The 21,600-nt window shown below is 31.9% G+C and overlaps 1 protein-coding gene across 1 annotated transcript in view; it reads left to right on the forward strand.

Annotated features, from left to right (window-relative positions):
* Nucleotides 1-334: 334 nt before the first annotated feature.
* The window catches only part of LOC114324404 (arrestin domain-containing protein 3), a 29,100-nt gene continuing 7,834 nt past the window's right edge, over nt 335-21,600 (forward strand). Inside the window, exons 1-5 of the mRNA XM_050646236.1 lie at nt 335-492; nt 3,920-4,031; nt 9,370-9,492; nt 10,756-10,955; nt 13,414-13,596. Of these exons, the coding sequence (XP_050502193.1) occupies nt 3,929-4,031; nt 9,370-9,492; nt 10,756-10,955; nt 13,414-13,596 (609 nt within the window). The 5' untranslated portion in view covers nt 335-492; nt 3,920-3,928. The remainder of the gene's footprint in view (nt 493-3,919; nt 4,032-9,369; nt 9,493-10,755; nt 10,956-13,413; nt 13,597-21,600) is intronic.

Here is a 21,600-nt window from a genome sequence, read left to right on the forward strand (position 1 = left end):
CTAACGGTACAGATTTTTAAATAAAATGTAGTAATAAAAAATAGATACCTGGGCCATATCCTGAGGGGAGAAAAATACGCAATACCTCAACTAATCATCCAAGGAAAAATTGAGGGCAAGAGAGGAGTAGGTCGCAAACAAATGTCGTGGCTGCAGTGGACAGGCATAACTAACACTGGCGAACTTTTGCATGCCGCGAAAGATAGACGTCTGACCTTAAGATAACACGGTACCATAAGAAGAAAAAGATTAAAAAAACTTGTGTTATTAATTTTTACTGGGCCCGGTCCTGCTAGTTGGTTTTTCCAGTTGCGCGGAATTAGGCGGAATATCCTAGTATCATATCACGGATTATCAAAAGGGTATCACCAACGAAAAGGGTATCACTAATCCGTCCAAATAAGTGTACGCTACGTTGTCACTTTTAATTGTGCTTAAAACCGTTGGATTGTTAAGTATTTTATTTTTAAGTTCGATTTCTAACACATTTAGGTAAGTACAAGGTGGTTTGTTTAACTTTAAATGAAACATCATGATCATGCAATACGAAAATCTACATAAAACTGTTCATAATGATTTCCATAGTCTTCACTCAACCGTTTTCTCCAGCTCTTTCTGTTTTGTTGATTCTGTTCCTGTATATTTCTTCTTTCCATTGCTTCGTCCACTTCATTTCTGAAAGATCTTCAGGGTCTGCCTCTCTTCCTTCTTTCTCCACTCTGTTATTCTGTTTATCCAACTTTTTTTGCCAGGTTAATCTCCTCTGTTCTATGTAGTCTATTATATCTGAGTTCATTCCCATTCTTTCTTAATCTCTATGCTATTAATTTATTCTATCTCTCTTGTTGCTCTGCAGCTTCTCCTTAGGAATTCCATCTCTGTCGTTCTTATTTTGTTTTTGGATTTCATATTTATTATCCAATTTTCACACTCATAAGTCAGGCTACTTTTTGTCATGCTGTTAATATATTATTATTTTTGTTTTTATACTGATATCCTTATCTGTTTGTTCTAATCTATTTTTTATATCTTCTTCAGCTGTTTCTTTGTTTGATATTAGGAAACCTAAATACTTATACGTGTCTGTTCCTTTGATTTGTTTATTTCCAGCTGTTTTTCTTTATTCTTCGTTGTTAGGTATTCAGTTTTCTTTAGATTTATTTACATTCCATTCTTTCTATATTCCTGTTTAAGTTTTGTCATAAAAAATTGGTCGTCAGCAAAACTTGGGGTATATAGTGTTATGCTCTGTATTTCTCTCTTTTATGAGATTGATGAGCAAATTCTTAATTTAATTAATTACTCAATTATTTTAATTACTGCTTATGTAAAACAAAACCAAATTTAAATTAAATTTTCTAATAAACTTTATTCTCAGGGCTAATTTATTTTTGATGCTTTACCTTTGGTTTGTGGCTTCTAGTATCTCTAGTTGCTTACTCCATCCAGGACAAAACAGGGAAATTAAACACACTCAATATCGTATAAATGTTAAAATATTATTTTTTTATCCAATATACCATAAACGTAAGATTTTAAAATATGCAACAACTTAGATTTGTTGCAACCATTTCTCATCTAATAAATTAAGCTTTAATTCTGATATATCCTCTGTCTTAACAAAAAAAAAATATTTAAATAATTCGTTATTTATTCTTACAAAATTTAATAAAATTTACTTTTCTCCTTTTGAATTGATTACTTATTTCTTCTTTAAAATTTGAAATGACTAATTATGTTATAGAACTGTTCAATACAAAAAATTAAGCAAATATGGTGTGGATATAAACAAACTCTCTCTGTTTCACAAATTATTTGACTAACCTTTTTGTTTCTTCTCTACTTCTTTTCCCGGATTGCGTCTTCCTCGATTCACCCACACGTACTCTTAGGATGTTGCGAAAGGTCCCTCTCGTCCATACTGCTTCACAAACAAACAAACAGGACTCGCTCGAATTCTCGACTCAGTTTTCTCTCTGCTCGATATCTTGTGCAAATAGATACCAATCGGCTACTCGTTCTAGACAGAAAGAGGAATCTTCCTCGGTCCCAGGAAAATTAACTTCTCAACTCGGTCAACAATTTCGTTTCAACTAGATTCTGCTCGCAAAGGTCAATTTCACCACTTTACACTGACTTCTCACTTTTCAAAAACTGGACTGCTGTCTCCAGATATTTTTTACACGGTGCCTATTTTTTCTCTCGTCAATATCAGACTCAACACTCTCATTCCTTCCATCCAACATTTTCCACCAATCACAAAACATCCTTTCTACCCACTACCCATATTATCATTTCTCAAGAACCAATTTAATTTGTATACAACTTTCCAATTTGTTAAAATCTCAGAGGTACCAAATTACTTTTCGTTGTTTCAAAATGCTAAACAAAAAGCCTTACATTCTAAACTCAATAAATTTGTTTACCAGCTATCCTTCTAAGAAAAACTTAATAAAATGTCTTATTGTCCATTGCAAAGTGAAATAAAATGTACTTTATAATCTGACCGCACCATTGTTTTAATTCCGTTCAAAACCCATTGACAAAACACCTAACGATTTCACCTTTCGCGAAAACACTGCTTACTAACTAAATTATCCTATTACAATTTTTTTTCATATACTGGGCGATGAAAATCTATAATTTCGTGGTCTCTGATAGAAATCTATTTTCTAAATTTTTCCCAAAAAAAAATTATACAACAATAGGTATTCGTTTCTTACTGGTATGCCAATTCCTTCGGTCTTTCTTTTCCGTGGTTTCAGGGTTTTTGGTTTTTCCAGAAATATTTCGAATAGGGTACGAGATGTAGAGCAGTTCTGTAGTAGTCCCTTTGTCGTCTTAAATGGACGCTTTCCTTCCTTAAGGAATATTAGGCGCTCTTGCATTTCTTATCCAAAAGTGAGAGATAGCTGATGGGCTGGACCAGCTCATCCTCTTGTGTTTTATTCCTTCGAAATTTCCTCTACAACTTTTCCATTTTTCTCTATTTCTCGCTCGCTCTCTGTTTGACCTCTCTTCATCTCAGGCCAATTCTTTCATGCTTTTGTTACACTTCTTCCACGGCTATTATTCCGTCTTCTTCTTCTTTTCTTCCATTTGGTTGGTATTCGACTGGTTATGTTATTTTGGTCTTTCCTTAGTTTACGTCCAATCCATTTCCATTTCCCTCTTTTAATCATGAATGTTATATTCTCTTGTTTTATTCTTCTCTATATTTTTTTTTGTTCTGTATTAGTTCTTTTATCAGGCAAGTATATTTAAGGATTTTTTTTCTTTATTCTTTGTATTATATGTATTGATCTTCATACCATGTTTACACAATATCTTATTCCACGTCTGCAACTTATTTTGTAAGTCTTCTTCTTTTTCTGATATTACAACTACATCATTTGCAAATGCACATTCCGAAATCTTACACTTTGGACATTTCTGTACCCTATATGCAATTGCTTGAGTTTTGGTGTACAATCTTTAATGATTTCATCCATAAAGATGTTGAAGAGGCTTGGGCTCATGACACATCCTTGCCTTAGCCCTTCAGTTGTTTCGTGTTCTGTTGATTTTATGTTTTATTTATTATGTAGTTCCTATTTCCATGATTTCAATTAGTTTTTCCCTCAATACATGTTGAGGAAAATACTCAATACTCAATACAAATACTCTTATACCTAAAGCTGTCCCACACAGTTTGTTGTTTCATACTGTCGCATGTCTTTTCCAGGTCGATTAAAGCTAAAGATGCTTTGTTTTTAGACAGCAATTCTTCGATTACGATAAATAATTAGAATGTAAAATAGGTCCTTCTGAATTTTTTGTAAAAATCGTCTCTAAAATATATAAACAATTAAAACCCATTTACTTAAAATGAAGAGCATAACATACCCTAAGTATAATAATAGCCATCTTGATTTTTTAGGTTTACATAATGGCCTGTAGAATTATTTTATCCAGTCCACCTATTTGTGCTCCAGGTGATGCAATAAAAGGAACAATAATATGCATATTCGAAAAGGAAGAAAAAATAAGAGGTAAATAATAATATACGATATACCAAGATATTTATATAATACCTATATCTAGTGAGGGGCAAAATCATGGAATAAATTCATTTTTTCAAGAATGGTCGATTTTGGAGACAAATTCTGAAACAGATCGATTTCCAACGAAAACTTTGTTCTCGTTTATAAATTCGCCAAAGTTATATTTGTTCGTGCGTGCGTTACCGTCCGTGAAATACTTGGAGCCGATATACAGCTGGACTCCTATGTAGTTGGGTGTCCTGAATCCAAATCTGAAAACGGCATTTCGATATCTCAAACCATCTTCGAGATAACCGACCTTAAAGCACACTTTCATTTCGGGACAGCAATTTAGGGTTTTTTTAGCAAAACGCATTAAACCTAATGTACGTAAAAATCCAAATGAAAAGTTCATATCGATACATAAACTCCAAAACATCTCAACTGTTTTTTTTTCGTTTTTCATATTTTTCGTTTTTCTTTTTTATGTATCACAACTACTCATGTCATCTTTTTTTAATGCATCCTGCAATAAGTTGGGAACTTAATAAAACAAAAAAGATAAAAGTAGATTTTCTTCGTCAATGTATTGCTGTACATAGTTACAGTTGAGTCCGGGAATCTTTACCCGTGCGTCATCACTTAAAGAATAAGAAATAAGTCGATGATAAGTCGGAAATTGAAATTTACTAAACGCAACAATAAGTCACGTACTGTCCCTTGCTGTTGCGTTTAGTATATTTAAATTTCCGACTTATCATCGACTTATTACGTACGCTTTAAATGATGACGCACGGGTAAAGATTCGCGGACTCAACTGTATTTGTCGATAAAGTAAAATAGAAATTTTTTTCCTATTTTACATATATATCATTTTTCTAATTATAACGAAAATATACATTGTTTCGGAAAAATTCAAACAAGCTTATATTTTTCTAAAACTTTTTTTATATATACATGTTAAAGTAAAAAGTTCTACTCGCAGATTTGGCCGCTAATTGTTTATTAATTGTTTAAACAATAACAATTGTTTTGTATAAATAATTTTAAAAATATCGTTAAATTCATCATTTTACTTTGATCAAATATGTTTCTATTTTGTTTTTGATTATGCTGAATCCGAATATGGCATTGCAATTTGAAAATTCTTATACAGAAGCTCTTATGCGCAGTATGTTTGCGCAGCTAGGAACCACATGGAAAACTTTTTTATTATCAATTTTACGAAAAAATGTTATTCTTCATAAAATACTCTGGATAATCAAAAATCTAAAAGTCAACCATCAGATATCAAATTTTATCAATTTTATACGAGTTATGTCAAAAATATGAATTTCGTTAGAGAGTAAAGTACCTTTATATTCCAGAATATCAAAAAATGATAAGTTGTTTGAACTTAAAAACTATGTTTAAATATACAATTACATCATTCTAATCGAAAAAAAAAATTCAATTTTTTCTCAAATTACGGATACTCATCATCATTTTATTACAATTATGATAACTATTTTATTATCACTTTTACGAAAAAAAGTTATTCTTCATAAAATGCTCTCCCAGGTCTAAAATACAATTATCAGATATCAAACTTGTTTAATTTTATACGAGGTATGTAAAAAATATGAATTTTTCTTAAGAGTTAAGTGCCTTTATTATTCACAATATTTTAATTAGAAGGATGTAATTGAACACTAAAACATTTTTTTAATTCCAAACAACTTTTCTTATTAACAATCTTCGATATTGTGAAATTTAAAGGTACTTTACTCTTGAGAGAAATTCATATTTTTTGACATACCTCATATAAAGTTAATTAAAATTTGATATTTGATGATTGCCTTTTAGATTATATACGATGCAGAGTATTTTATAAAGAATAACTTTTTTAAAAAAGTTATCAATAGGTTCCAAGTTACGCAGACATACTGTATAAGAACTAAAAAAAATTTTTTTGCTGAACATTTATTATTGTTGAAGCTTATTATTAAATGTATTTTAGGTCAGTTTTACAGAAAAAAGTTTTGATCACTTTGTATAAACATTTTTTTAGCTGGTAATTTTCGGTTTTTGTATTACATTTTTGTCATCTTTCTTAATTTTCTCAAAAAGAAATAGTTTATTTCATTTCTAAAGTAAAATAATTTAGTGCATTTTAAAGATTACATCCTAAGCTTTAAAAAATCGCTTACAAAACTGTAATAGATCTGTTCAAACTTTAGTAATACCGTCTTAAAGTGGTGGCAATTCTATAAAACTACAAAGATTTCAAAAATTACATTTTTTGAGACGTCATATCATTTGAATTAAATTTTTGAGATTTTTTTTGAATAAAACATCATTTAGTAAGACGCTTAAAAGGTAAGTTGTGCAAAAGTAAGAGTTTTATAAGAACAATTGTATTAGTTAAACATTTTTAAATCATTTTTAAACAAAATTCATGTAAGGCTCACTTTCCGCTCACACCGTACTTATGCCCATATATTTTATTTCTTTCTATTATAACCATAAGATAGCTTAATTATTCTTCTTTCATGTTTGTAAAATTTCATTTGATCCATTAGTTAAAGAATTACATTAAAATAACTCAACCGTGCACTTCGCCGTACTCTAGTTTACAGTGCGCTAATGTTTGTGAGAAGGGTTACTTTAGCGTTATAAATAAAAAAATATAGAAGATACAGATTTAATTTTAGAAAATTCTTTATATAAGGTTTTTTTTGTGAATTTTTCAATGGTCAAGTCAGTTTTTTCCTAAAATTTATATTTTCGGAGTTATTAAAAAAACATCTAATTTCGTAGTTTATTTGTTTAATAAAAAATGAAGAACCCACTTCTCGAGTAGAACTTTTTGATATGTTGTTTATTAAACATTTCTTAATGAAATTACAAAAAGTTCTGTCTTGTTTGATTTTTTCCGAAATGAAAATCTATATGCACTCTCCTAATACTATTATGAATTTGACAACGTAAATAAACAAAGTTTTTATTTATGATAAAGCTCGCAGTTTTAGCTTGTTATCAACGAAAACTTTTCGTTTATAAATTTGCAAAAGTCTGTGTGTTATTGCGTTGCCGCTCCTGCAATACTTAGAGCAGATGTATCGATGGATTCTTATGTAGTTTTGTCTTCTGAATCCAAATCTGAAAACGGCATTTCGATATCTCAAACCGTCTTCGAGATAATCGACCTCAAAATCTAAAATGTGACGTCACAATCCGGTTATTTCCTACCACGCACTAAACATTAGGCTACTTTTTTAATCTGAATTTGTTAAGCAAAGCAAAAATGTTATTATTTACATTTGAGTTTGACACTTCGTGAATGTCAAACTAAATTTTAAATTATTTAGCTATTAATAAAATATAAATGACATTTTATAGTGAATTTAATTATTATATAAAAAAATATGTGTAATAAATGTATAAAAATACAATTTGAGTATATTTTGAAAGCAATAATGTATTAATAACTTTCAAAAGGTTTGTAGGAGTAAGTATATACGGCCTCCCCTTTAATGATAAATAGACTGTTCCATAAGTACTACTACAGTTGTTCCTCAGTAAAAAGTATCTTTATGTATTATGTATTTCACAATATTTGAAGATTGTTCTTAAAATGTTGTTTGGAATAAAAAATTATAATATTTGACGAATTTTCTCAAATTATGGATATCAACATCCTTTTCATTTATCAATCTTGTATTTTTAATTTGACGAAGAAAAGTTATTCTTCATAAAAAGCTCTTCTTGGTATAAGATTTATGATGCAACTATCACGAATCAAATTTTATTAATTTTATACGAGGTGTATAAAAAATATGAATTTCGAGTAAAGTATCTTTATACACTGCGCGTCATAGAAAACGGGCACCCCAAAAAATGGGTCATGTTTGATGTCAAGTGTCTCCTAAACCTGTCGTCCGATTTAAGTATTTTTTTCAATATCTTATAGCTTTATTCTTTAACAATATCGCTGTAATAATATTGTTGCTAAACACGTAAATTTTGATTGTGTACCGGGTGTACGAATCAAACTGTGTTTTTTCCTCAAAGTTTGCAACACCCTGTGGCATATTCTAGCATTTATAAAATACTGAAATTAAAATACAACTATAGCCTCAGGTTCTCTTAACATTCTGTTTATTGATACATTCGCTTTTATTGGATAATACAAAAGTTAGGTACTTTAAAAACAAGCCATGTTATTCATCAGTACAGGGTGTTTCTAAATAAGTACGACAAACTTTAAGGGGTAATTCTGCATGAAAAAATAATAACCATTTGCTTTATAAACATATGTCCGCAAGTGCTTCGTCTCTGAGATACAGGATGTTGAATTTTTTCTTACAAACCGACTATTTATTTATTGCATTAAAACCGGTTGAGATATGCAAATGAAATTTGGTGGATTTTAAGAAATATTTATTGCGCATTTTTTGACATGCAATTAAGAATTTTATAATCACGTATTCACGCCAATGGTGAATATAAAATTTTTAATTGTATGTCAAAAAACGTGAAATAACTACGTCATGAAACCCACCAAATTTCATTTGCATATCTCAACCAATTTTTAAGCAATAAATAAATCGTCAGTTTGTAAGAAAAAATTCAACATTCCGTATCTCGGCAACGAAGCATTTGCGGGCATAAGATTGTAGAGCAAACTGTCATTATTTTTTAATGCAGAATTACCCCTTAAAGTTTGTCGCACTGGTTCTCGCATTTAGAAACACCCTGTACTGATAAAGACCATGTCTAATTATTAAAGTACCTAATAACTTTTGTACTATCCAACATAAGCGAATGAATCATGAAACAGAATGTTAAGAAAACCTGAGGCTATTGTAGGGCTTTAATTTCAGTGTTTTATAAATACTAGAATATTCCACAGGGTGTTGCAAACTTTAAGGAAAAAACACAGTTTGATTGGTACACCCGGTAGGTTTACAATGAACATTTACCTGTTTAGCAACAACATTATTACTATATACAGCGATATTGTTAAAGAATAAAGCTATAAGATATTGAAAAAATTACTTAAAGCGGACCACAGGTTTACGAGATACGAGACATGAAAAATGACCGATTTTTTGGGGTGCCCGTTTTCTATGACGCGCAGTGTATTTCACAACATTTAAATTAGAATGATATATTTGCACATTAAAACATAATTTTTAATTCTAAACAACTTTTCGTAACAGCAATGTTCCATATTATGAATTTAAATACGTATATAAACAAAGTTTTCGTTATGATAATGCTCGCATTTTCAGCTTGTTTTTAAATTATGATTTTTTTTTAGCATTGTACAAAACTATGAATCAATAATTATTAATCGTTGTAGGTATAAAGTGTAGGTTTCGTGGACAGGAACATGTTGAATGGACGGTGGGCAGTGGAAGACATAAACAATATATTAACAAAATCAGAAATTTTATAAAGGCTGACACCGAATTTGTTGATAAAGGTACGCTATTCCCATACTGGCTGTTTCAAAAAAAAGTAACACTGTCTTCAGGATAGGTAAAAAACTGAAAAATAATTGGAATTTGTTTAGTAAAAATTTTTGTAACGCCATCCGTTAAAAAAATTTAAACATTTTTTACGATTTTGCCGAAACCACTGGCAACATTGTAATGAAATTTTTTATGAATGTGTTTTGGAAGCTGATACATCCCATAAATTTGCTTTTATATCTGAAGAGGACCACTAGCACTAGTTACAAGGTTCGTAGCAAGTATTATTCAAAATAACTTTTTACTGGTAGAATTCAATCAAAATTCCGAGTGAAGGTGAACTTATAGTCCAGGGCGCATCTGTTTTGAGATGGACGTTGAGAGGTGACTCAAATTTTTTTGCAGAAATTGCTTGAAAACAAATCAAATAATATTATTTGAGTTATCCTCCCTCTCAAAAAGTTCCGGAACATTGTTTAAATAATCAAAATGTCAAAAAATGAAGGAAAAATTCGATTTTTTCTTCGTTTTTTGCTTATAACTTATAAAGTATTCATTTCCGAGAAAAGTTGTATTGACATAAAAGTTGCGTAATTAAATTTACTACAATATAGAATTGGGTAAGAATTTAAAAAATAGTCACCCTTGTTGCAAAATAGCAATAGTTCCGAAAAAAACATACAAAAACAAGTATTCGCATATTACGTTTTTCAACCATTTATGCTACACCTTTTTGAGAGGGAGGATAAAATATTATTATTTGATTAATTTTCAAGCAATTTCTGCAAAAAAATTTGAGTCACCTCTCAACGTCCAAATGTGCTAATATTTTTACAGATGAGCCCTGGTCTATTAAAGATCATACAATTTTACATCAAAAAGGTACTCTTGGTAAAACTCGATACTGTGTACTGTTTTCGGAATATTTTGATTTGAAATTATGAATTCATGGGATGTATGAGCTTCAAAAACACATTGATATACAATTTCATTACAATATTGAAAGTAGTATCGTCAAAATCGTTAAAAATGTGTAAAGTTTTTTTTCGACGCCCTTTATCTTAAAAACGGATGGCGGTACAAATTTTTTTTACTAATCAAACCTTAATTATTTTTCAATTTGTTACCTATCTTAGAGACGGCGTTACCTTTTTTGAAACACCCTGTATACCTCAAAAAATAACAAGATTTGTAATGTCAAAATCAAATAAGTCTCAAAAATGACATATAAATAGTCTTTGAGCTAATTTCTATTTACTTAATTATTGTTTTAGGTACTATGATGCCTGGAAGATACGAATATAACTTCGAGTATATACTACCTCCATCAGATATCCCATCTTCTTTCGATCATGAATTTGGTTCTATCAGATATTTTTTATACGCTTTTGTGGATAGACCGTGGGCATTCGACTACGAACATGAAGTTGAAGTACAGGTTATAGCACCTATATTACATCCCCCTAACCAAACGGTATGTATATATCCGGGGTTTAAAACGGCCTATGCCGCATCCTCACACCTAACCGCCGTCTATTAACGGCGTAACCAGGATGATCCTAAGGGGGTGGGTCACAATTTCAAACTGGCCTGATTTGTCAACATCACATAATGGTGTTAAGCGTATGGAGCTCAAAGTAAATCCCAAAGGGGGTTATAACCCCCAAATCCCCCCCCTGGTTACGCCTATGAAATCTATTCCTATCCTGGACGTCCTCTTCCTCCAAATCTTGACGTTCCATGACTTTTATTATATTTTCATTCCAGAATAGCCTTGGTCTTCCCCTCTTCCTCTTACCTGGGGGTTTCCACTTTAATATTTCTTTTGCAAACCACTACAGGCTCCTCCGCTCTATTCTGTCCACTGCAGTGTCTTATGCGTGCATTCGTCTTCGGATTTCCTCTGGTCTAAGAGCTAGCAACGTTTTCGAGAAAGTATTTTAAGACAGCTGATTCTGTCATATATTGTTCCCTATGCTTCCTCGAACACCGTACCGGCCATCTGGCTGCTGATACAGGTTGCGTTCATTACTGCGCAGCACACCTGTACAGGTAAATACAAAATCAGGGGGATGGATTAGTGTGATAAAGTTTAGTAGATCCGTTATAGTAATATATAGCAATAAAATTTAATAACAAAAATTGTAGCCAACTTTGAGCTTCACATTACAAAATTAGTTAGAATGTTACAGGGTGTTCGATAACATAGTGGCAGACCAAACTTTTGTTTTTTTTTAATGTAACGCCCTATATTTTATTTTATATTCGAAATCTTCTTAACTTCCCCATCACAGAAATATAAAGGTTTGCTATGTTATACAAGGTTATATGTTTATACCAGGTTATTTACAAAATTATAACCAATGTTCTATTAAAATCGTAATAAGTTCAGCTCCCTGTATAAATAAAAATAAGTACAACACCAATGGTTTATTGGTGCCATATTTTTTTGTTGATTGTCAAAATTTATAAAAATGGTTGATATTGCCAACTTTCTTTATATCAAGTACATTATTTTATCAGTAATTTTAAATAGAAAACAATTATACAAAAATTAAAGTACAGTAATGGTACTTTTCGATAGTGATCTAAAATACAGGGTGTTCAATTTAACGTTTCGGAGAAAAGAATGTTCTTGCGTTTTGACTCACCCTGTATTCGATATAAAGAAAATTAGCAATATCAACAGTTCTTAAAAATTTTCACAATCAACAAAAAAATATGGCATCAATAATAACCATTGCTGTTGTGCTTATTTTTATTTATACAGGGAGCTGAGCTTGTACGATTTTCATAGAAAATTGGTTATAATTTTGTAAATACCCTGTATTACATAACAAACCTTTATATTTTTGTGATGGGGAAGTTAAGAAGATTTCGAATATAAAATAAAATATAGGGCGTTCCATTAAAAAAAAATCAAAAGTTTGGTCTGCCACTATGTTACCGAACACCCTGTAAGATTCTAACTAATTTTGCAATGTGAAGCTCAAAGTTGGCTACAATTTTTTTTATTAACTTTTATTGCTATCTATTACTATAGCGGATCTACTGGGCTTTATCGCACTAATTAATCACCCTGTATATTGAATTTAAAATTATTTTAAAACGAAATTTTTTTGTCATTACTTTTTAAACCACAGAAATGTCTGGCAATTTTAATTCATATTTCTAATAATGTTTAAAAAGTAATGACAAAAAAATTTTTCAAATCATTTTTAAAGTTGATAAACATACAGATTCATATTTCTAATAATGTTTAAAAAGTAATGACAAAAAAATTTTTCAAATCATTTTTAAAGTTGATAAACATACAGGTAAACATTACCTGTATAAATGTGCTGCGCAGTAATGAACGCAACCTGTATCAGCAGCCAGGTGGCCGGTACGGTGTTCGAGGAAGCATAGGGAATAATATATTAAAGAGCCAGTTGTCTTAAAATACTTGTTTTTCCGACGTTGCTAGCAACGTTGCAAAAGACGTATTTTAAATTAAATAAATCACATACATTCTTCTTTTTTTTGTCAATTAATTTAATTAAAAAAATTTTTGGACACAGTATAAATAATTATGATAATGTTTATATTACTAAATAGATAATTGAATACCCTTTCAAATGAGCTACCACACGACCCCTATTCCCTATTTAAAAATAAGGTTTTGGTGGCGTGGAAGGGAGGGGGTTGACAAATGACAGATGTATGTATCGTAAAAATGTGTCCCCCCTTAGAACAAAAATCGACCTGTTTCGACATTTCCTTAAAATCTTATAACTCTGGCTCTTTTGGACTCTTTTCTTTGGCCCACACTGTATTCATCATTTGGATCTCGTTTATTAGTGTGAAGGTGTTCATAAAAATTTTCTCTTGTGGTGGCATCTTTGTTGTAGTTACGTAACAATATTTTGCATTGCCTTACACTTCTGTTTTAGAGACCAATACCAGTTGAAGTCAACAACAAATCACGGCTATGTTGCTGGCCCAGTAAACCTTCAACTATGGAGATACAATTAGAAAAAAACCACTATGCATTAGGAGAACCAATAAACTTTAGGGTGCTCATTAATAATATGTCCAGTTCAGCAATTAGCAACGTATTGGTGCAACTATCAAGGGTAATATGTTTTGAAGTTATACTTCTTTAGGCGCGATAGGGAGTGAATTTTTATTATAGGGCTTTTCATTCACAGTCATTTGTTTCGAGCTTCTGTCATGTGTCACATAATATTAATATATCTACGTCGTACGTTATTGGTATATATGTTACAGTTCAAGTTGATTATCCAGTTGGAGTTGACTCCAACTAGTTGGAGTCAACTCTAACGGCTGGTTTCAGTAAAAGTTGATTATAAATATAAAATGAAGATTTATATTCAACATTTACTAGTAAAAGTAGACTCCAACTAGGAAAAGTATACTCTTCCCAATGCCATTTAGTAAAAGTTGATTCTGATTCACACAAACAGCCGATTCTAGAAATTAAATGTTACTGAATGTGTTCAAATTAGTCTAGACTGTATCGTCGCCCCCGTTAGGTAAATTACTCCGATTCGAATTTTTTGCACAAACTTACTCAAAAAGGTCCTTATAACAAATCTACTGGGTGCCAGGCAGTACCTTGATCGATAAATTGTTTTTTAAACAATTTTTTTAGACAAATTCACAAAAATAATTTTTTCACTTCGAACAATTTTTTTTAGATCACTTGGGTTATTCTGAGCAAAAAAGGTATTTTGTGATTTTTCTCTAAAATTAATTGTTGTCGAGTTATACGCGATTTAAAATTTGAAAAATGCGAAAATAGCCATTTTCAAGGCTTAATAACTCGGTTAAAATCCATTATTATGAAAGTCAGAAAGTGACCAAAAGTTTATAACCCCCTCTACAAGATCCAGCAGAAATTTTTGTCACTATTTTATTACTAAGCTTTATCTTTAATTATTAACAATGAGCGCTAAGTGCGTATTAGGCGGCCGTCAATGGTGAGTGCTAAAGAGATGCACCATTCCAGCCATCCAATGGTGAATCTCACTCGCACTCACATTGACGGCGCCTCAATACACGGTTAGCGCTCATTGTTGATAATTAAAAATAATATCTTATTAATGAAATAATGACAAAAAATTCTTCAGGATCTTATAGAGGTAGCTTTAATCTTTGATTTTTTTAGTTTCTGACTTTCATAATATATAATATCGTATGGCATTTTTGCCTTTCGGACAGTTCCGGCGCCAATTACATCTTTAACCCTGTTTCAAGTAACTAGCGTCGATGTACACTAGCCCAGGGGGACCGACTGCTTAACGTGCTCTCCGAGGCACGGTGAGACGGCTCGTGTCATTATTGAAAATGAAAATGGTTTGTCTTTAGCAGGGCTCGAACCCACTTGCACTGGCGTATGAGGCCAGCGATTATGCCGTTACTCCACGGCCGCTCGCTCGACTTTCACAATAATTATCTTTAACCGAGTTATTAAACCTTGAAAATGGTTATTTTGGCGTTTTTCAAATTTTAAGTCGCTAATAACTCGACAACAGTCAATTATAGAGAAAAAAAGGCCCAACGGATCTAAAAAAATTGTACGAAATGAAAACACTATGTATTTTGCGAATTTGTTTAAAATCATTGTTTATCGCCAAACTTCACTAAAATCATTCATTATTGTACCCATTTGTTGTATTGAAAGAAGAATGTTACTTTACCTGCCGCGATAATTAATCAAATTAACCGTGATTGAATGTAAGTGGTCAATGGCAGCAATCGATTATTTATTTGAGTGAAATTAAAATTTATTTACTTTAATTATTAAAAATATTGTACAAAATTTATCTTATTATTAATAAAATTTATGTCAAAAAGTAAAATTCTGTAGTGTTTCGCAATTATATTCATACAAAATAAATCAAAACTCTACAGATTTAGTAATTAGGTAGGTATACAATATTGATAACTATCGATTAAACATCAAAACCGGCTATCATGCAAAAGTCATCTGTCATTACTGTCATACGAATTTTTTACTTCGTCTAAAATTAAAAAAAAATTCCTCAAAGTTGTAAGTAAGTCTTAATGTTTTTTATGATTAACGATACAATTTTGTACGCACCACCTCAAAACTCGTTATCGAACGCGTCTGTTCCTCTGCTCGTAATATCAGAATCGTTCGATAAAGAGTCACTTTACTGATTGACTTTACTGAAATTGGTTAAACAATTTTTCGACCGCGGTACCGCGTGACACCCTGTGTATTTGTTATAAGGATTGTTATACGGATGTATTTTTTGAGTAAGTTTGTGCAAAAAATCGAATCAGAATAATTTACCTAACGGGGGCGACGTTACAGACTATACTAATAAGTAGTTGAAACGGTCAAAACAAAGAAACGCACACTCATCAAAAATGCACTTGAGATTCTCGTATAATCAACATTTCCTGAATCGATCCAGGAAGAGTCAACTCCAACTAGTAAAAGTTGATTTAAATTTTTAAAATCAACTTTTACTGCTCGTTTCAGTTGGAGTTGACTCCAACTAGTTGGAGTCAACTCTAACTGAGAATCAACTTGAACTGTAACATATACAATAATACAAACCAAAAACGTATGGCGTAGATATATTAATATTATGTGACACATGACAGAAGCTCGAAACAAATGACAATCGATGAAAAGCCCTATTCTGCGCGCATACGCACAGAGACAGCATGTTGTTCGTTGCTAAATATTTTAAGTGTATCCATGTAAGTGTCCATGTAAGTGTCCATGTATACATCTTGTAAGTGTATACATGTATCGGTCCAAAAAGGGTGTGGAAAAAATATATTAGTGTTTTTTGTGTCTTTGGATTTGTCTTCCTCAGAAGTAAGGTAATACGTATTATTAAAACATTTTTATTTAACACTTCACTTCGTCTATTTGTTACCGTGGTTTGTCATAATGTCCGAGAAACCGTCAAAACAATGCCTTCGTAGCCTCATTGGTACAGCATTCGACTACGGATCGAGAGGTCCCGGGTTCAAATACGGATAATTGCTGTCTTTTTTTTTTTAATTTTTGGATTTTTGGAAAGTAGTAACTATTAAAATCAGTTTAATATTTAATAAAATAAAATAAACTGTTAAAAGTATTTTATTTCGCTGAAATCTTATAATAGAAGTATAACTTCTTACGTGCGTACACATTACACACACATTCTTTTTATATATCTTCTTCTTACAGTACCCTGTCCGATTATCGAACGCTGGCGATCATATTGGCAATAATAACTTTGTTTATTATTTATTGAAGATATTTGCGGTACTTTTCACCACGCGGTAACTAGTGGATATCACTTACAGAGATTTTTTACCTTTCTGTTGGATGTGGCTGTCAACAGTCAAGTCAAGAGAGACAATCTTCCGTTTTCAGTTCAAAAATGTCTGTACTTGGGTAGGGATCAAACTAGATACTAGGAATTATTATTCAGGGTTAGATTAAGGCCATCGGTATTTCTGTTTTTAGACGGCAAATTATGTGTAGTAAAATTCACACTGGTATGGATATGTAAACATTACTAGAATGTCATTCTACTTGAAAATGTCATCATTAACTTAAAGAGGTGGCTTTTGAATGTTCTTGGATAACTGTTATTTGTATAATTGCAAATTATTAATTCAACTAATAAATGTGATAATTTTTTCATTAACTATGCATTCCGTGATTGTAATAATTTATATGTACAACAAAAACTAATACTCAATCGAGAAAAGAGGAAAAGTGTTAAAGTGATTTTTTAATAATATATTGTTACTATGGAACGCTTACAATTTTGAACATCTTTAACAACAAAATACTTGGTTCACAGAATATATTATCCTGATGTATTCTCTGCTTGGATCTTCCACAAATAATACACAATAAATAACTTTTTATTAAGTTCACGTCTTAAATCAATTATTTATCAAATACACTATATTATATCAATATTATTTAATCAACAACTCAAAATATTCCCGATGCCATGTCAAATATTTAAAATTGTCACTGATTGTCACTGTCTGACTGACAATATGCTGACAATATTCTATTCGACTGAGTGCGTTGTAAGACAAAAACAAGAATAAAAATACCGCTAAACGCCGTAAAAATGAGTGGCGCATACAATATTCCAGCTACACAAGATCTGATATGAATATTACGTGGCGCGAAAATGTATTTTCATTTTGATGCAAAACAAAATTCTAGTTTTATTTTAAAAGATTTTTTCATAATATTTGCCAAATTTGAAGTAAAACGCGCCACAAAAGAGTAACTTTGATAGAGTTTGAATTTTGAAACTCTTTTGTGGCGCGTTTACTACAAATTTAGCAAATATTATGAAAAAATCTTTTAAAATAAACCTAGAATTTTGTTTTGCATCAAAATCAAAATACATTTTCGCGCCACGTAATATTCATATCAGATCTTTTGTAGCTGGAATATTGTATGCGCCACTCATTTTTACGGCGTTTATCGGTTTTTATTCTTGTATCAGGAGTTTTTCAAAATTATTTATAAATTAAATGTATAAAGTTGAATGCAATGTTTCTCGATTACACGTTTAGCTTTATAAATGGTCGCCTTTGTCGCATTATCTCCCAAATGATCTAGTGTCCATCGAATGTACACTAGATTTTTTTTCTATTCGAAATAGATTGTATTGGGATGGCCAGTAAATGAACTCGGATTGCCCGTTGCCAGATCAAATTAGCGTCGTAACCACTACAACTACATAAACCATTTAGGGAATAATCGTTAACTGGATTATACTTTTGTAGCTTAATAACTTCCAAACGGCTTAACCGATTTTGTTCACTAAACATGAGTTTCAAACGTATTGACAAGTAGTATCTTATGCATCTAAGGTCAAGTATGATAACTGAAGCTATTACAGGAATTATTGAGCTTGAAAAACCGTTTTTCCATAAGAAATAGATTTGATCATACTTATGAAGACTATAACTTAAAAATTCGAATTTTCCCGGATATAAGGTATCCACCGTTAGATTCGTCTAGAGTCTTTCTACAAACGCTCAGTTATTGGCGTAATTCGTAGGTTGAAATTTTGAGTAATTGTCGAAAAACCAAAATTTTCAAAGTTTAGTTTTTCAGTTTTTCGGCTATACTGAGCCGTGTGTATGTCTGATCCTGACAGCTTAGACACCATTTGAAAGCTTAACTCAACGCTATTGATCTAGTGTATTTACTGTTCTCCTGTCTCTTCTTGAACAGAAGATATATCCCGCCAAAAAATATGCCGTTTTGGTTTTGTACCTACCAAGTCCTATAGCTGGCTTATGGGTAGTCAAAACTCACAAACTTCACCGGTTCTGAATCGGCCCTCACACCCTCTTCAAACACAGAAAAAAAATTCAGATCGGTTTAACTTTTCCACACACATACATACATACATATCCACAAACATTTTCAATTTTTTAAATAAAAATTGACTCATATTTCTGAGCTCGGTAACTTTTGAACGGTATAACCGATTTTCAAAATTAGACATGCGTTGGAAAGGTAATGATCGCTTCTATTAGAAGCCGCAAAGGTCGGAGTTAAATTTTCGGAGTCGGAGTCGGTCGGAGTTTATTAGAAGTGTTTGGGAGTTTTGGGGACGAGAACGAAAAACAGACCCTAAATAGGAAGGGCCGTAAAATCCACACCCTTGGACCAAAATAGATGGTTGACATATGAATGGGTGAGTCTTTTCCTGAACTTTAAGATGGAAGTTGGCCCAATTTTCAATTCAGTCAGATTTAGAATATCGAAAATATAGTGTATATATAGGGTGAGGCAGATAACTGGCCTATTAGAAATATCTCGAGAACTAAAGGCAACAGAATCATGAAAATTGGAATAAAGGGGTTTTGAGGGATGATCTAGTAAATTTTTTTTTTTTTTTTATTAAACACAAGCTGTGTTTAGACTACTGAAATCTGGTCATCAGTTGACCAATTATCAGTTCTTCTTTAACTTATATTACTACATGATACATAATCTAAGATCTTAACCCTATGGTGTCCTCTTATTTTTTTTAACAAGTATGAAATTTTAAAACTAAAACTAACACACAATACAACACTATGCTCTGCTTTTACACTAACACTTTACACTAACTCAAATGGTTTTCTTCGTTTGAGTCTTCTTTCTAGCCCAGTATTATCGAGGAGCTGGATGGCCTCGATGTTTACATGACTATGGAGCCGTTGTTCGTGACTACCTGCCATCTTCTTGATAACTTTGTCTACATCTTCCATCTCAAGATCCTTGTGGAGATCGACATTTCGGATATACCAAGGAGCATCAACGATGTTCCGTAATACTTTATTCTGGAATCTCTGGATAATCTGAATATTACTTGAATTGGCACAGCCCCAGAGTTGGCAACCATACATCCATACTGGTCTAAGTATTTGTTTGTATAAAAGTATTTTGTTATATGTGGACAATGCAGAGTTTCTTCCCATCAGCCAATACATTTTTTTGTAACGGATACCTAATTCTTCCCTTTTCTTTTTAATGTGGACTTTCCAGCGAAGCCTTGCATCAAGTGTGATACCTAAATATTTTGCAGAAGATGCATATGGTATTTGGGCATCATTTATTCTAATTGGAATGTTTTCGATTTTTTTATTTGTAAAATTGACATGAATAGATTTAGATTCATTTAATTTGATTTTCCATTTTTTAGTCCAGTTGTGTATTTTATTGATTGCCGACTGTAATTTTTCTGCTGCTTCTTCGCTGGTATCACCTACTGCTAAGATAGCGGTGTCATCTGCAAATGTGGCTATAGTATCATTTTCCATTTCAGGTATATCGTATGTGTATAACAGGTAGAGAACAGGACCTAATACGCTTCCTTGAGGGACTCCTGCTCTGATTTCTTTTAGATCAGTGTACACGTCTTCTTGCTTAATTCTGAAATATCTGTCAGATATATATGATTGTAAAATTTCTGAATATTGTTTAGGCATAAGAATTTTGAGTTTGTAGACTAAACCTTCATGCCAAACTTTGTCGAAGGCCTTAGCTACGTCTAAAAAGATTGTAGAACAGACTTTCTTTTCTTCTAATGATTTCTCAATTATGTTAGTCATTCTGTGTACCTGATCAATCGTAGAATGTTTATTTCTGAAGCCAAATTGGTGGTTTGGAATCATTTTTTTCTCTTCTATTATTGGTTTTATTCTTTTTAGCAGAAGTTTCTCAAAAATCTTCGACATCACTGGTAAAAGTGATAATGGTCTATATGAAGACACTTCATTTGGTGATTTTCCTGGTTTTGGTATCATTATAACCTCAGCTATTTTCCATAAATTTGGAACATATCTCAATCTAATGCAGCATTGATGATGTTGGTCAATTTGACTATGGCTTTACGAGGCAGGTTTTTTAGTAATTCTCCAGTAATTAGATCATATCCTGGTGCCTTCTTAGGATTTATATTGTCTTTTATTTCATCAGCTACTTCCTTCGGGGATGTTGGTCTGATTCTCTCCTCTGTCTGATTAGGCTCTATCGATATTTGATCATTATTTTGGTCATCATGCGGTTTAAATGTATTTTCTAAATATGTGGCAAATCTCTCTGCCTTTTGCTCATTACTTCTAGCCCAGCTACCATCTTCTAGTTTAATGGGTGGAGAATGGGTTACTGGTCTTTTTAGCCTTTTTGTAGCTTTCCATAGAGAGTACTCTGTGCTACTATTATCCGTCAACTCTCTCAGGTAATAACTGATTGACTCATTTTTTATATTTTGAATCTCTCTTTTAAGTTTTTGACTAGCATTGTTTAAATTTGTTTTATCTTGGGGTGCTCTGGTTTGTTGCCACTTCCTTCTAAGTTTTCTTTTCTCTTTAATTAACTTTTTAATTTCTTTCGGATAGTTGTTTCCTTTGACGTTTGATCTTATAGTAGGAGTACTTTCCCATGCTGATTTTTGTATATTTTGTACAAGCAACTCAACTTCCTCATCTAGTTGTTCAGGTTTTTTTAATGGTACTGCTAGTTCAATTCTATCTTCAAGGATTGATCTAAAACTTTCCCAGTCTGTTAGTTTATTTGTTAGTATTGGGTTGCAATCCTTTCTGATAATCGT

This window comes from Diabrotica virgifera, chromosome 3, assembly GCF_917563875.1.
Source record: "Diabrotica virgifera virgifera chromosome 3, PGI_DIABVI_V3a".
NCBI lineage: Eukaryota > Metazoa > Arthropoda > Insecta > Coleoptera > Chrysomelidae > Diabrotica > Diabrotica virgifera.